General features: G+C 59.1%; 1 protein-coding gene across 4 annotated transcripts; it reads left to right on the top strand.

Moving 5' to 3' along the window:
- The first annotated feature begins 136 nt into the window (after window positions 1–136).
- ano11 (anoctamin 11) lies at window positions 137–13,368 on the top strand. 4 transcript variants are annotated; one of them, XM_088617364.1, is made up of 23 exons: window positions 137–1,588; window positions 2,648–2,756; window positions 3,212–3,411; window positions 3,747–3,854; window positions 4,331–4,467; window positions 4,707–4,764; window positions 4,884–4,994; window positions 5,648–5,813; window positions 6,309–6,399; window positions 7,203–7,299; window positions 7,427–7,570; window positions 7,656–7,793; window positions 7,889–7,987; window positions 8,093–8,195; window positions 8,305–8,416; window positions 8,504–8,558; window positions 8,658–8,755; window positions 9,209–9,345; window positions 9,889–10,094; window positions 10,637–10,779; window positions 11,008–11,098; window positions 11,204–11,335; window positions 12,528–13,368. In XM_088617364.1, the coding sequence occupies exons 1-23, from the start codon at window positions 1,475–1,477 to the stop codon at window positions 12,552–12,554; spliced, it is 2,676 nt and encodes an 891-aa protein (XP_088473490.1). In that variant the 5' UTR covers window positions 137–1,474; the 3' UTR covers window positions 12,555–13,368. The 4 variants fall into 4 exon arrangements, with proteins under 4 accessions (XP_088473490.1, XP_088473489.1, XP_088473488.1 ...); XM_088617363.1 differs by having other exon boundaries at window positions 11,204–11,363; XM_088617362.1 differs by having other exon boundaries at window positions 7,889–8,195; window positions 11,204–11,363.
- Window positions 13,369–16,537: the final 3,169 nt, after the last annotated feature.

Genomic DNA, 16,537 nt, shown 5'->3' with positions numbered 1-16,537 from the left:
CTCTCTCTCTTGCCTCATGGGCACCAACATATCCTCTATCCTGACTCTAAACACTGGAGCCCCCCAAGGCTGTGTGCTTAGTCCTGTCCTCTACTCCTTATTTACCCATGACTGTGTCACCAGGCATCACTCAAACTCCATCAACAACGTTCATCGGCTTGATCACAGATGGTGAGGAGTCTGCACACAGGGAGGAGGTTGAAACCCTGGCAGTATGGTGCCAGGAGAACAACCTCTCTCTGAACATCAGTAAGACTAAGGAGATGATTGTGGACTATAGGAAACATCGGGGTGGGGACTACACACCTATTCACATCAATGGGACTGCAGTGGAGAGGGTCAGCAGCTTTAAGTTCCTGGGAGTTCACATCTCAGAGGATTTAACCTGGACCCACCACACCACCACTGTGGTCAAGACCATGGAGCAGTGCAGTGGCTCTTTGGCTCAGGATCTGCGCCTGTGGCTGGAAGGTTGCCGGTTCAAATCCCGCAGCCGGCAGAGGAATCCTACTCTGTTGGGCTCCTGAGCAAGGCCCTTAACCCCAGCTGCTCCAGGGGCGCCGTACAATGGCTGACCCTGCGCTCTGACCCCAGGCTTCTCTCCCTGTCTGTGTGTCTCGTGGAGAGCAAGCTGGGGTATGCGAAAAGATAATTCCTAATGCAAGAAATTGTAAAGGGTTAATAAAGTGATGTTGTTGTTGTTAAGAAGTAGGTTATGTTATGTAGCTATGCTGGGAACTGTGTTGATTGATATTCTCACAGGTTCGTGCTGGTGGAAACTGTGTTTGCCTCCATGTGGGTCCCTGATGCTCATCTGCAGGTGAGGCAGGGACGTGCCTTCTTGGAGTCTTGACGGGTTTTTGTTCTGACTTTGCTCCTAACCTGAAATCGCTCGTCATTGGCGTAATGGGATCAATGAGACGGCCACTCCTGCTCTGAATAGGCCTGGAACTGCTGCACACACCAGCCGTGTGAGACCAGGACTGGCCGCCCCTGTGGAAGAGGACGCAGAGAGAAGTGCTGAAACACGTGCAGATTCTCTGGAAGGGGTGGCCTTGAACGGAGGGATGAAGACAGGGGCCATGTGAAAAGGGTGGTGTGCGTTTTCCTTTTGGTAGGGCCTTTCCCCGTACAAGCCAGGTCTTTACCGCAGAGAATCTGTGCTTCCCCCTGTACTCCAGGAACTACGGTAGCGCAGTCTCCCAGAGGAGTGGAGCTGTAGTTGTGCAGCGAGGCAGATTGAAGGCAGAGCTGTGCTGCAGACTGCTCCCCCTCCCCCCTCTCTCTCCGTGCTGCAGGAGCTGAGCTGCTGCTGTTGGCATCTTCAGGTTCCATCCCTTCGCGGCAGGAAGGGTTTTCCGTTCCCGTCGGATCGGTCCTGCCCGTGTGCGTGTTATTCTGGGTCTGGAGCTGGGGGCCGGGGGCTTCTCGTTGCCTGATGGGCCTGGGTCGTGCGGGCTAGCCTAGGGACGCCATGCTGAGGAAGAAGAGCTCGGAGGTTCTGGTGGATTTGGATTCGGTCACGGATCTGCGCGGCACGGACTCCTATGGCAGCATCCAGAACGGAGGCTTCGTCCCAGCGAGATACGTGAGTGCCCTGGTCTCACCGTGCCCCCGGGAAACGTGTTCAGGGTGCTGTGTAGGTGCAGGGCACAGGTTCCCCCTCGAGGGATCGCGGTTTCCTGTTCTTGAGCACTCGCTGCAGTCAGTGTTCAGCAAGGAGGGGATCTGTGGTGCCCTGGGGCTGAGAGGACAGGTCAGGTTGAAGACAGAGCTGTAGATGACGCAGGGTGTGCAGTCTCACTCCCAGTGCACAGCAGTCTGATCCACTCCAGGATTTACAGTGCTGTCAGTCAGACTCCCAGTGCACAGCAGTCTGATCCACTCCAGGGTTTACAGTGCTGTCAGTCAGACTCCCAGTGCACAGCAGTCTGATCCACTCCAGGATTTACAGTGCTGTCAGTCAGACTCCCAGTGCGCAGCAGTCTGATCCACTCCAGGATTTACAGTGCTGTCAGTCAGACTCCCAGTGCGCAGCAGTCTGATCCACTCCAGGGTTTACAGTGCTGTCAGTCAGACTCCCAGTGCACAGCAGTCTGATCCACTCCAGGATTTACAGTGCTGTCAGTCAGACTCCCAGTGCGCAGCAGTCTGATCCGCTCCAGGGTTTACAGTGCTGTCAGTCAGACTCCCAGTGCGCAGCGGTCTGATCCACTCCAGGGTTTACAGTGCTGTCAGTCAGACTCCCAGTGTGCAGCAGTCTGATCCACTCCAGGGTTTACAGTGCTGTCAGTCAGACTCCCAGTGCGCAGCAGTCTGATCCACTCCAGGGTTTACAGTGCTGTCAGTCAGACTCCCAGTGTGCAGCAGTCTGATCCACTCCAGGGTTTACAGTGCTGTCAGTCACTCCCAGTGCGCAGCAGTCTGATCCACTCTAGTAGTTTTGGAACGTTTTTGTCAGTATCATAAAACAAGAGTCCATAGCCCATTAATTGTTGCATCCCTGAATATTTACAGGTCTTGTTTTTTGTTTTTGTGTTCAGTATAAGGTGCTTTTCCACAGTGGATATTTTTTTCAGATTTCAGTATTTGCTTTTAGATTTTCTTTCTGATCATGATGAAGCTTGCCTGTCCTGTGTGTGTTCAGCTCGATGACGACGATGATGATGATCCAATCTATATCCACTGCGAGAGGCCGAGGCTCCAGTCTCCACATCCCAGGGGAAACTACTTCAAGGATGGGAAAACCAAAATAGGTGACCGGAGCAGATCTCTTTCATTAATGAGGGCTCAGACAGTCAGCGTCACAGCGATGCTCCACCTCACAGTAAACTGGGGTCACACTGCCAGTGTCAGAGCGACGCCCCAGCTCACAGTAAACTGGGGTCACCCCTGGCTTGCTGCCCCAGCCCAGTGGGGTAGATGAGTTAGCTCTTCAGTCTGGGCCAGTTCTGCTCTGGAGCAGAGGAGGGTGGGGCGCAGCTCTTCAGCACCTGGCAGCCCCCCGAACCCCTGAGCTCAGGCGCTTAAAACTGCGACAAATGCTGCAGGCAGGAGTGGTGGGGTTCCTCAGTGGGGCTGCAGGTATCCCTTTCTTTCTGGGGTCCCCTGGAAGCTCTGAGAGGACCCGTCTTTGGGGAGCGCTGCATGGCAGTTTTAGAGGCCGCTGGCTGCGGAGGGGGTGACCGCTGTCCCGCTGTGGCTGTTCCAGACTTCGTGCTGGTGTGGGAGGTGAAGACCCCGTCCCAGCGCAAGCGGCGTGCGCGCGGGCGTTACCAGGACCTGGCGCGGGCGGCGCCGGAGCGGGAGGCGGACGGGGAGGGGCGAGCGGACCGCAAGCGCGCCCAGCACCAGCGCTGGAGGGACAAGTTCGTCCGGAACCTGCAGAGCAGCGGCCTGCTGCTGGAGACGGTCAGGCCCCGCGGGCGAGCTCGCCCGGCCCGGCTCGGCCCGGCCCGGCTCACATGTCCACAGGACATCTCTGCGCTTGCCTGCCTTCTCTTACCCCCAGCAGGCCCCCTCTGTCCCCCTCTGTCCCCCTCAGTCTCCCAATGTCCCTCAGTCCATTGTCTCCTAGTCTCCCGGTCCCAATCTGTCCCCCTCAGTCTCCCAATGTCCATCTGTCCATCTGTCTCCTAGTCTCCCAGTGTCCCTCTGTTCCTCTGTCTCCCAGTGTCTTCTGTCTCCCTCCTTCTCAATATCCCACCTCCTCTGGTCACCATGTTGTTCTGTACTTTCTCCACTAGGAGGAGACGGTAATCGAGAGGAAGACCATCCACTACCTGAAGCTGAGTGCCCCCTGGGAGGTGCTGGTGTATTATGCAGAGGAGCTGTGTTTGAGAGCGCCCCTGCAGGTCAGTGATGGTCACTGCATCACGGCTGTGCAGAAATATCCCCCTGTTAATCTTTCAGCTGGTCTTTTCACTGTTGAGCTGGTGTCTCACTACCCCAAGCCTGTGTCTGGGTACACCTGGAGACAGGGTGAAAAAGGCTGTAGATAATAAATCTGTTGACTCTGCCTCTTTGGGATCTTTAAATGCCTTGCTTCATCGGGATTTAATTTCAATACCCTGTTAGTCTGGAATGCCCCAGGGCTGTAGGTCACCCTCCCTGGTGCAGTCCTGCCTTGAACCCTGAGCTCCTGGGATAGACTTCTGCGTGCTCCAGCCTTCACTAGAAATAAGTGACTGTTATGAGATGGACCATCTACTGCCCCCCCAGTACTGTGGCAGTTCTTTGGGGTTTTAGCCAATAAATTCCTCAAATCAAATTCAAGAGTTGCGCCCCCTGGTGGCCCAGCCCTTGTGGTGCACTGTGCTCTAATCCCCAGGCTCAGCCAAACCCCGACCACAACACCTCCGACCGGATCCTGAGGAAGCTCTGTGTCCCCAACGTCATGGCCGAGACGGTCCCCAGCAAGCCAGTGGACTACTACACCTGCGCTTTCCGCAGGTCCAAGATGAGTCGGTGAGCTCACGGGCAAACGGGCCCTCCGGGTTGTGGTTCTGCTCCAGAATTGATCCTGAGGGGGGAGCTCAGACGGGGGTGCTGGGTGGGGAAGGTCACTGATCATCGTCGGAGCCGGTTGATAGCGGCGCTTTTGCCCCGTGGATTGAGACCCCGTGAGGCTCCCTGGAGCCCCGAGCTCGGCTCGGGCGAAGGACCGGCCCGCCTGTGCGAGTCTCACCGGGTCTGTGTCCACACAGGTTCCTGGGCTCGGAAGACCGGGACTCCTACTTCAGCAGCACCCAGCGGCACCGGATCGTGAGTAGCAGTGCCGGGGAGAGAGCCGGGCCGCCTGCTAGGGCTAGTGTCTGCTCGCGGTGCCGTCCCGCGCTCCTGAGTAACGCGCGCTTCTCCGGCTCTCTGTGCGGCGCCCGCAGGTGGCCGAGGTCCTGGCGCGCACTGCCTACGGGAAGCGCCGGCGCGCGGAGGTGGGGATGGAGCGGCTGCTCAGCGAGGGGGCGTACACGGCCGCCTTCCCGCTGCACGAGGTGAGAGGCTGCTCCTCCTCCTCCTCCTCGTCCTCCTCGTCCTGGAGCGGGCAGGCGCGGGGGAGGGGTGGGCTTGCCCGAACGCTCTCGTTTCCTGTCTTGTCTTCTGCCCTTCAAAACCTCAGAGCTGAATCTGGCTGAGTGTTGTTCACCGGGGCCTTCCTCCTGCACTTACTCCTCATACTCCTCCTCCTCTTTCAACTGTGTTATCTGTGTGAGGGACAGGGGGCCCTGTGAGGGACAGGGGGCCTTGTGTGGGACAGGGGGCTGTGTGAGGGACAGTGGTCTTTGCCCCAGTGTTGTGTGTGGGACAGGGGGCTGTGTGTGGGACAGTGGTCTTTGCCCCAGTTTTGTGTTAGGGACAGGGCTGTGTGTGGGACAGGGGGCTGTGTGTGGGACAGTGGTCTTTGCCCCAGTGTTGTGTGAGGGACAGGGCTGTGTGAGGGACAGGGCTGTGTGTGGGACAGTGGTCTTTGCCCCAGTGTTGTGTGAGGGACAGGGCTGTGTGTGGGACAGGGGGCTGTGTGAGGGACAGTGGTCTTTGCCCCAGTGTTATGTGAGGGACAGGGGGCTGTGTGTGGGACAGGGGGCTGTGTGTGGGACAGGGCTGTGCTGTCGGATCACGGTGTCTCGGTTCTGTTGGTTCTGTGCAGGGGTCCTTCGAGCTCCCCGAGTACGAGGTGCCACCGGAGCGGCTGAACCCGCGGCAGGTTCTGTACCAGTACTGGGCCCGCTGGTCCAAGTGGTACAAATACCAGCCAGTGGACCACATCCGCCAGTACTTCGGGGAGAAGATCGCCATCTACTTCGCCTGGCTCGGTAGGCTCGGGGCGCAGGGGGGGCGCTGGCGGGGCGCTGGCGGGGCGCAGGCGGGGAGCTGGCGGGGCGCAGGCGGGGAGCTGGCGGGGCGCTGGCGGGGAGCTGGCGGGGCGCAGGCGGGGCGCAGGCGGGGCGCTGGCGGGGCGCTGGCGGGGCGCAGGCGGGGAGCTGGCGGGGCGCAGGCGGGGCGCAGGCGGGGCGCTGGCGGGGCGCAGGCGGGGCGCAGGCGGGGCGCAGGCGGGGCGCAGGCGGGGAGCTGGCGGGGCGCTGGCGGGGCGCAGGCGGGGCGCAGGCGGGGAGCTGGCGGGGCGCAGGCGGGGAGCTGGCGGGGCGCAGGCGGGGCGCAGGCGGGGCGCTGGCGGGGCGCTGGCGGGGCGCAGGCGGGGCGCTGGCGGGGAGCTGGCGGGGCGCAGGCGGGGAGCTGGCGGGGCGCTGGCGGGGCGCAGGCGGGGCGCTGTCGCCCTCGTGCTCACGCGCTGTTCCCTCCTGCTGCAGGGTTCTACACGGCCTGGCTGCTCCCCGCCGCTGCGGCCGGCACGCTGGTCTTCATCTCGGGGATCGTCACCATGGGAACCAACACCCCAGCGTAAGTGCGATCCCTGGAGCCTGTGCTTCCCACGCCGGAGCCGCGGTGAGCCGTGACCCGGGACGGGGCGCTCCGATCCTCCGCTAGGGGGACTCGGGAGCAGAGCCTCTCCGTGGCTGCGCCAGTCTCCCGCGTCCGCCTTCCGCCCGGTCCTGCGTTTCCACGGCAACCTGAGCAGGCATCCCCTGAGCGCTGCAGTGGATAGTGGGGGGAGGATGCGGAGACAGCGAGAGCGTGGGAGAGAGCTAGGCTGTGCCGGCCTGTCCTTCATCCTCCCCCGGCTGCAGGGACGAGAGTAACGAAGAAACAGACTGCAGCTCTGGGGGTGTGGGCAATGGCTTTCATCAAAGACCTTCCTGCAGGACATAACGGACTGATATCTGTATTAACACGTCAATAAATAATCAATAGCATTGATGAAGTAGCACTGATCAGCTTTCTGTCTTTGTGGAACTTTGTTTATTTCACTTCCTGGGCGCAGTTAAGTGGGGAAACAATTGTAGCTCCTGCGACAGTGCTGCCCTTACAGCAGTACATTTATCAGAAGTATTAAACATCCTAACAAATCTGAATTGGAAGACTTTCCAACCAAAAGAAAGCGCTGTGAATGTTATTTTATTTTATTGCCAGTTGCAGTCTAGTACTGTGGTGAAGAAACATGGTGTGGGGAAGATCGCATAATTATTTCTGTCCCGAATGTGCGCGCTGGTGAAATGGAGCTTCATCTCCAGCGACTCACCGCCTGCACACACCTCTGTGCGTCTCTGTCTCCACATGCCCCTGCCCTCCTTCGTCCCGGGAAGGGAGGAGATCTGCTCCAGCCGAGGGCGCTATCTCATGTGCCCCCTCTGTGACACCTGCAGCACCTGGAACATCTCCGACATCTGCTCCATGGCCAAGGTAAGCCGGGCATTGTGGGATGCTTGGTCCGTTATTATTCCTGCTGATTTCTGGAAGAGGGGCATCAGTGTGCCTCTGTGCCTCATTCTCCCTCCCCCTCCCTCTCATTCTTCCTCCTGCTCTGCAGCTGGGGTACCTGTTCGACCACCCCGGAACGGTGGTCTTCAGCGTCTTCATGTCACTGTGGGCGGTGACCTTCCTGGAGTACTGGAAGCGCAAGAGCGCCACCCTGGCGCACCACTGGGACTGCACGGACTTCCGCGAGGTGGAGGTCAGGCCGCCCTGTAGCAGCGCCTGCTCGGGCTTGAGCTGGGTGCCCCCTGCCTCGGGCCCTGAGAGTGTGTCTGTTTCTCCAGGAACGCCCGCGCCCCGAGTTCGCTGCCACGGCGCCCAAGATGGAGCAGAACCCGGTGACCGGAATGAAGGAGCCCTACTTCCCGGAGAAAGACCGGATCTCCCGGATCCTGACGGGATCCATGGTCATCATCATCATGGTGAGAGGGGGCCCCGGGGCGCGGGTGGCCCGTCGTCGTGGTCAGGGTGGGGCGAGAGGGCGTCGCCCCGACTCACTGGTGTTCGTGCCTTCCAGCTGTGTGTGGTGATGATCTTCCTGGTGACGGTGATCATGTACCGCGGCATCATCAGCATGATGATGTACCACACCGAGAGCGCCGTGCTGCGGACCCAGGTACTGCCGCCTTGCTCAGAGGTGACGCCAGGCTGCGGAGAGAGAGGGAGACACGGCGTGTTTTCAGCCCTCCTGTTTGCTCACCCTGTCTGTCTCCGCGGCCAGGCCGGCAACATCGCCAACATCTCCGGCAGCATGGTGAACCTGGCTCTGATCCTGCTGATGGGGCAGCTCTACACCGCGCTGGCGCAGCAGCTGACCAAGTGGGGTAGGGCTCCGTCCGCGCCCCGCGCCGTGCCCGCCCCGAGTCTGGGCCCGCGGGCCGCGCCGCGCTGCGCCGCGCGGTGTGTGAGTGAGCGCCTGTGTCTGCCCCGCAGAGATGCACCGCACGCAGACGCAGCACGAGGACGCCTTCACCTTCAAGGTCTTCGTGTTCCAGTTCGTCAACTTCTACTCCTCCCCGTTCTACGTGGCCTTCTTCAAGGGCAGGTGCGGGACCAGTGGCTCCGCTCGGCGACGGGAGAGGGGGGCGATGACGATGGCGCGCTGAAACACGCTCTTGCTCCCTGCCTGCAGGTTTGTGGGGTACCCTGGGCACTACGGCACGCTGTTCGGGATGAGGAACGAGGACGTGAGTGTTCCGCTGCTCCGCCGCCGGGGTCTGGTTGTCCTGGGGTGCCGGGGCTGTCCGCAGGGCTGCTAACCCCTCTGTCTGTGTGTGCGAGGGCAGTGCGGGCCGGGCGGCTGCCTCATCGAGCTGGCCGAGCAGCTCTTCATCATCATGGTGGGGAAGCAGATCATCAGCAACATCCAGGAGTTCCTCATCCCGTAAGTCCGAGCATGCCGGTGGGAGCTTCCCTTCCCTTCCAGCTGAGAGCCCCCGCCCTCCCTGCATGCGTCTCATCATTTATCTCGGAGCCGGTGAGCCCGGCTTCATCCCTCACTTGGATAAAGACTCGCCGCAGCCCGCCGGCGGCCGTGCAGCAGTGTGCGGTGAGCCTGGGGGGATATCTCTCATATTCAAACGGACATTTGCGGAAAGGGCACGGAGCAGCTGGGCTTTGAGAGGAAGAGAGGAAAGCCGCTTGTGAAGTTTGTTTCACTGGTGCCGAGCGTCGGCCTGCGTGTCTGGGGTCCCTCAGGCAGCTCCTCAGCCCCCCCACTGCTCAGTCAGATCTAGGGTGAGGCGCCCCCTGGTGTCCCTCCTGAAAGGGGTACGGTGCGTGTTCATCCCCGGACGGGAGCGCTGTCCCGGGCCTGACCCCCCTCTCTCCCCACCAGGAAGGTGAAGTCCTGGCTGCAGAAGAGGGAGCTGGCGGCACTCCGGGGGACCCAGATCCCCCAGGAGCCCAAGCGCTGGGAAGAGGACTACGAGCTGCTGCAGTGCGAGGGGCTGTTTGAGGAGTACTTGGAGATGGGTGAGCCCCACGTGCGCCCCACGAGCTAGTGCTCAGTGCGTGCCATTGGCACAGGTGGCACAGGCCTGGAATCGATCACAACTCCACAGCTACAGGGCTCTGCGCTTCACCAGGAGCTGAAGGCCTGATGTGGGTCTAATTAAGCTCAGTCAAGCAGACACACTTAGGAGTACTAGTACTCTACCAGTCCCAGCCCTCTGGGAGAGCAGCACAGAGGGGCGCGGAGAGCTGGCAGCTCCGGGGTCTGTGCCAGGCGGACGGGAGAGATCCCCGGCTCTCTTCCCCTGTGCAGGAGAAGACCTGGCACTTCTTCAGAGCGAGCTGCGGCATGATTACAGAGTGGGTGTGGGTGGAGTGTCTGTGCGAAGCTCTTTGTGGAAAGGCGCTATATAAAACCAGGGTTGACTGAGGGTGAGTGAATGGGTGCGGGAGGGAGAGTTGGGGAGCAGGGCAGTCTTACTCTGGAAAGGCGCTGTGTAATAATACTGGTGGAGGGAGCAAGGGAGGGACTTGGGTAAAGGCGCCATATTGCCGTCTCCGCAGTCCTGCAGTTCGGCTTCATCACCATCTTCGTGGCCGCCTTCCCCCTGGCGCCGCTCTTCGCGCTGCTCAACAACTGGGTGGAGATCCGGCTGGACGCGCAGAAGTTCGTGTGCGAGTACCGCCGGCCCGTGGCGGAGCGCGCCCAGAGCATCGGCGTCTGGTTCCACATCCTGGAGGCGCTGTCCCAGCTCTCCGTCATCGTCAACGTGAGTGCAGCGCGGGCCGGAGCGGGCCGGAGTGGGCCGGGCCAGAGTGGGCCAGAGTGGGCCAGAGTGGGCCGGAGAGAGCAGGAGCAGGTCAGAGTGGGCCGGAGTGGGCCGGGCCGGAGTGGGCCAGAGTGGGCCGGAGAGAGCCGGAGCAGGTCAGAGTGGGCCGGAGCGGGTCAGTGCTCCAGTCCCAGCAGCAGGAGTGGTGCAGTCAAACAGTTTCTTATCCGCTGTTGTCGAGACCAGGCAGACCAGAAAACCAAGCGCAGCAGCCAGAACCCATCTTGCAGAGCTCAGGTGCTCAGCTGCCCGGACCCCGATTCCAGGACTGCACAGGGGCCCAGGTCCTGGCTTCTGGGGGCTGGATGTGGAGTAAAGAGAATGTTGAGGGGTCTGGTTTCTTGGGGTCTTATTTTTCCGTGGGGGAATTGCATGTGGTGTGTGGAGGTCATGCAAAATGACCTTTTTTTAAAAAGAGAGAGAAGTTAAGTTTGACCCGTTGTGTCCTCGAGCTCCGGCAGTGTTGTCCTCTGTGCCCACAGGCCTTCCTGATCGCCTTCACCTCCGACTTCCTTCCCCGGCTGCTGTACCAGTACAGGTTCGACCGCGACCTGCACGGCTACGTCAACTTCACCCTGGCCGAGGCGCCGGCCAGCTACACGCACGCCAACCACACCGGCTGCAGGTGCGACGCCTCTCCTCCAGGCCGCCTCGTGACCGGGAACTGTAAACCACGGTTGTGTTTTCAAAGAAGTGATCCGTATGCGACAATCCCCCAGTTACAAGTAAAAACTAGTTAACATCCTTCCAGCAGGGGGCGCACTTACACTTCTGCATAGCTGCTGTATAGCTGAATACATGGCTGAGTCTGCGCCCAGAGCGTCACTCTCCGCCTGTCTCCTCCGGTCCCCAGGTACAAGGCTTTCCGGGACAGCGACGGGAGCTACACTCTGTTCTACTGGGAGCTGCTGGCTGTCAGGCTGGGATTCATCATCGTCTTCGAGGTGGGGGCAGGGTGGGCCGTCTCTGGGCGCGAGAGAACTTGAAGAGTCCAGCAGAATCCCTCCAGTCCCTCCTGTGCCTTCATACCTCCCCTCCCCTCTCTGCAGCACGTGGTCTTCTTCGTCCTGCGCGTCATCGACGGGGTGGTGCCCGACGTGCCCGAGTCCCTGGAGCTGCAGGTGAGGAGGGAGCGCTACCTGGCCAAGCAGGCGCTGGCCGACAACCAGGAGGTCCTGATGGTGAGTCGCGGCTGCGTCTCCAGCCCAGGTCAGTCCCGCCCCCCGCGGCGCCGCGCTGCAGCAGCAGCAGCCAGACTTCCCAGCGTCCCAGCGCCACCGCCGGAGCCCTCCCGCCTGCCCGAGCACCGTCCCGGTCTGTCCCTCTCTCCCTGTCCCTGTCCCTGTCTGTCTCCGGCTCTCGCTGCTGGAGTGTGCTCTGCCCAGTGTGCTGTCTGGGCCCTCAGTGGGACAGGAGGAGGGGGTCCATCTCCAGGCTGCTGCTGCGGGTTCATGCGCAGACGCTCTCCTCCAGTCTCCCGGCAGGCGCTGGGATCCAGGCTGGATTCCGACATTAGGAAGCGCTGGTGTGCAGCCGCGGAGAGTGGGCCAGGGCTTGAGGCCTCAGCCCAGAGCGCTGTCCCTGCGGCTGGCCACCGGACCCGCGGGCTTCCCCGGAGACTCATCTCAAACACCAGCAGTGTTCGAGCTGGGAAGTGGAGCTGTTGCTGATGCTGATGTTTGGTGCCATACTGTGTCCGTGCGGTGTGTCTGTGTGTCTGTGTGTCTGTGTGTCTGTGTGTCTGTGTGTCTGTGTGTCTGTGTGTCTGTGTGTCTGTGTGTCTGTGCTGTGACAGTTCTGTGTCCGTGCTGTGTGTCTGTGTGTCTGTGCTGTGACAGTTCTGTGTCTGTGCTGTGACAGTTCTGTGTCTGTGCTGTGACAGTTCTGTGTCTGTGCTGTGACAGTTCTGTGTCTGTGCTGTGACAGTTCTGTGTCCGTGCTGTGACAGTTCTGTGTCTGTGGTGTGTGTCTGTGCCGTGTGTCTGTGTGTCCGTGCTGTGACAGTTCTGTGTCCGTGCCATGTGTCTGTGCGTCCGTGTGGTGTGTCAGTGTGACTGTGTGTCTGTGCAGTGTGTCAGTGTGACTGTGTGTCTGTGCAGTGTGTCAGTGTGACTGTGTGTCTGTGCAGTGTGACTGTGTGTCTGTGCAGTGTGTCTGTGAATGTTGTGAAGGCTCATTCTTATAAAACTAAAAGACAGCTGTGTTGGGTGTTTGGCTCAGATAGGAAGTGTCATCAAGGAGACAGCTTCAGCAGAAGGCATTTGGGCTCGATCCCTGTACCTGCCTGGGCTGTTAGTGTGTCTTGTTCTAATTTGCCTCCTGTGTTTTTTTTATGGCTTTCGTTTGCTTCTCTTCTCCCTCCCTGCCCTGAAGCTAGCGACGCGTCTCCAAGCAGCGTGAGCTGAGGAGGAGGGCTGGGGATCGCCTCGGAGCCCCGAACCGACCAGGGAAGACGGCCGCGCTGCGTGCTGGGGCGCCCGCTGTCTGTCTGAGGGAGGAGGGCACTTGTGCTCTCTGGTTAATTTCTGGCTCTCTTGTGAGCATGGCGAGAGCTGTTTTTATCAGCATGAGCTCCTGGTGTCTGTAAAGGCAGTGTTATCTCAGGCAGGAGCCCCAGCAGAAACCAACGAGACGTTTCTTCTTCTGTCTTCAGAGAATATCAATGTTTTCGTTTTCTCTACCACCTCCTTCAGAGTCTAGGTCTTGGTGCAAATTCCCCCCTGTGTCTTAAATGAGCTATTTTGAGTTCATTTACCAGATTGTCTAAGTTGCAACTTACCCAGAGGAATGACTGATGATTATACTTGGGGTCCAATTCAAACTCTGCAGAAACTGGTGACTGGTCTTGTTGAAGATAGGGGGCGCCAGACTGAGTCTACCTATGGCCTGCTTTGTCTTTTCACTGGGGCAGTCCCCTTCTAGACAGACTGCAAACTCTGAGATGCTGGAGTGCTCTGGAGGTTACACGTGTGCAAGTGAACAGACTTTCTTGAAATGTCTTATCTGTAGAGAGCTGTTTCCATATCGTCGCTTTTTCTTTCTGTTCATGAAACTCAAAACCGCAAAGCGTATTCGGTTCGGAGCACAGCAGTCCGAGTGCTGCATGATGTTATCTTCGTTGTAAAATACACGCGTTTGTGTTTGAGATGCGGGCTGGCGTGGGCTGTTTAAACGCTGTGGTTAGTTTGAAATAAACCTGTCTGATGATGCACTACCCGGGGTGCTCAGACCTCTTGCTTTCTCTCGGGAAGGGTGCTGGCGCCGTGACCCGCTGACGGGCCGGTGCAGGGCTGCTCCTCTGGGTCACCAGAACCCCAGCAGGGACGCGGATCTGGGCCGGACACCTGACTACTGCCCTGGACTGGGATGTCATTAGCTTGAGAACCAACCTTTTGAGGTATTTTCACTGTGGACTTTGGGTTCAGAAGCAGTAGCTGCAGTTTTGGCTGAATCCCGACTCCAGGTCTCGTCCAGTTCCCTACTCTAACTCCCCCACCAGGAGGAGAGGCCAGGTTCTTGTGCGAGTTGCAGAGCAGTCCGACAGCGTGGTTGCTCTGCGCCAAGGGCTATTACAGCCAGCTTGGACCCTCACCTGCTAGTGTGGCTGTGGGTTCAAGGGCCTTTCTGTGTCACACAAGAACACAGGCCTGAGGCCCCAGTGCTGAACCAGAGCGCTGTCTGTGGCCTGTGAGATCTCGGCGCACATGAGACATGCTGCTTATGTTGATTGGATTCTGGGAAAATTGCCGTAGTATGAGTGTGTGTGTCTTATGTTCCCTGGGATGGACTGGTGTCCCGTCCACGGCGTACCCTGCCTTGTGCCTGTTGCTGGCCAGTATTGATTAGAAACCGGATGGCTGGCTGTTCTACGTAATAAAGTGAGAGCTTGGGAGCCAGTGTTCACTGGGCGGTTCTGTGAAGGATGGATGACCCGATGACCTGACTCCTCGGTGGTGGGCAGCAGGGCGTGATTCCAAACAGCTCCTCTCCGCCAGCTTGACCCACCTGGAAGCACAGTGGATTCTCGGGTAAAAGCAGAGCTGTCTGTAACTGGTCAGGGAGCTCTAGAAGAGAGAGGCTGCTAAAATTATAGTGTCTGCATTATACAGTATATTATGCTTACGTCATGATACAAATGATGTCATGATTTAGTGTGTTAAATTTGAAAATGGGAGAAAAGGTTCTTTACAGTAAGAATCAGAGTCCAGAACTCTGGGATCTTCCAGGAAGGGGCTGGACGGACCCCCTGATCGTCACGTTTCAGACAACCCAGCAAGAGTGACGAGTCTAATGAGCTCCTCTGTGCTGGAAATCGTCCCGGTTTTTTAAAATTCTTACCAAAATCCAAATCCTCCCATGGATGTATGAAAACAAAAACATGCAGCTCTCTCCTTCCCCTTCCAGGGAGTGCTGGAGATGGCAGCCGACAGGCAGCCGGCACGGGCAGCCAGGTTAACGCCTTTTCCTGGTAATTGGAGCTGCGCGCTGCTCTGTAATTTGCCAGCTCCTATAAACGCATCTAGGATGAATTAAACCTGATGGGAGACTTAGCTAAATAAAAGGCTTTGCAGCTCTTCTCTCTGCGTTTTAGTTCCATGCTGAAGGAAAGAAAACACTCATTTGCAGTGTTGGTGCTTATTATAAAAATGCTCTCCCACACACCCTCCATTCCTCATCCCGGAGGGCAGGCTGGGAGGCAGCGTGCAGCACGTTCCCTCAGGATCCCTGTGATCCCAGATTTATGCCTGGATTGGCCACTCTTGTGCTGTGAATGAGCAGCGGTGTGCAGAGGTGAGGGTGGGTCAGGGCCCCAAGCCTGGAGCTGAGTGGTTTGCCAGTTCACAACCAAGGAGGGGCACAGCTCATGTATCCTTGAGCATGGCTCTGCTTAGGTGACTTAGGTTCACACAGTCTAGGTACTGCTTTCTTTACCCTGGTGAACCACGGTCCCTGGATAGACCTGATAGCTGCCGGTGTCTGACCTTCCCACACGAGTCACTCATCTGGACCCGGCGTGCTTGTTCAGCTGCTGGTAGTTTATTGTTTCCGGAATGTCTTCCTGCTTTTCACCGCAGTTGGGCCGGTCTGTTCCCACCTCTCCTGCCCCTGTACCCCTGTGTGGGCAGGAGGGCACTGCCAGTGGCCTCACTCTTCCTCTGCAGAAGGCAGGGCAGCAGCGTGGGTACCAATGCAAACAAGACTTGACCTGGATGCTGGGTGCCAGTGTACTGTTCCGATTGAGTTCATTACTGGTGAGCCACACGCTGTTTCAGTAGCCTGTACGAAAGCAGAAAGTGCCTGCTGCATTCGTGCACAGTGAACCGGAGCCTGTGTGTGTACACAGCAGCCCTGCGCGATGATGATGATGGTGTGAAAGCTCCTCAGAGCCCAGATACCTCTGTTCTCCTGCGGTGACCTGCAGCAGTCGTGCCGGAGCCACAGACGCTGCACTCCCCGAGTTCTGGAGCTGTCAGGCTCTGCATTCCACCTGCGTGCGTTTCAGAAGCTGAGGAATGTGAAACCGGAGTTCTTCTGGAGAAGACGGCTCTTTCTGCTGCTCTCCAGGAGCAGGGAGCCTATGAGTCAGGACTTGTCTGCCTGCAGCCGGGGAGTGAGGCTGGGCAGTGAGCCGAGGACCGGGCGCTAGGAGCGGCTGTGCTGGTCCTCTGCCCCACTGCTGCTGCCGTCTTCCCATTTATCAGCGACGGTGCCCCCGCGCGCTCCTGAGCTCCCTCAGCCTTCTGGGCCTAGAATACGGTCCCACAGCTACTGTGGAGCCCCACTCCCACGACTGCACCCCACGATTCCCCATCAGCCCACTGTACCCATGAGTCCCAGCAGTCAGGGTCTCTGATGCCACAGTTGGATCCAGGGGCACCAGGAGATGGACTGTGGCACGTCTGCCTTGAAGGCCGGGGGAAGGGACACGCAGATCGCAGGGGCTCCCAGCTCGTCCAGCCCAGCGCTGCCCTCTATGGCCTCCTTGAGAGAACTGCAGGAGCTGCAGGGGAGGATGGGTCAGGTGGTGCGTTGGCACTTGCCCACGACAAGCCCCTGCGCCGGGGGGAGCCCACTGGTGAGTGGGCACTCTGGCCCAATCCCTCGCTTTCTGCTGCTCTTGTCCTGGCTGTGGGGCCTCTTTCTCTGTGCTCTCTGCACACCTGGGGGAGACACTGTGGCCCTAAAAATGGGGCAGGTGTTGCACTTTCTTTCTCTCTCTTCCCCCCCATTTTTACATTTGTTATGTCTTTTCGCCTGAAGGAGCTGGCCCCAGCCTGCTGGGGGCCCGGGGCCCGGGGGAGGAGGGCAGAGGCCAGGAAGTGTTGGGCATGGCACCCAGAGGGGCTCCTGCTCCTGCTCCTGCTCCATGTGGCCCCACTTGC

This window comes from Lepisosteus platostomus, chromosome 23, assembly GCF_059453375.1.
Source record: "Lepisosteus platostomus isolate fLepPlt1 chromosome 23, fLepPlt1.hap1, whole genome shotgun sequence".
NCBI classification, from domain to species: Eukaryota; Metazoa; Chordata; class Actinopteri; order Semionotiformes; family Lepisosteidae; genus Lepisosteus; species Lepisosteus platostomus.
Note: the sequence above shows the minus strand (reverse complement) of the source record. Positions and strands in the feature narration are given on the sequence as shown.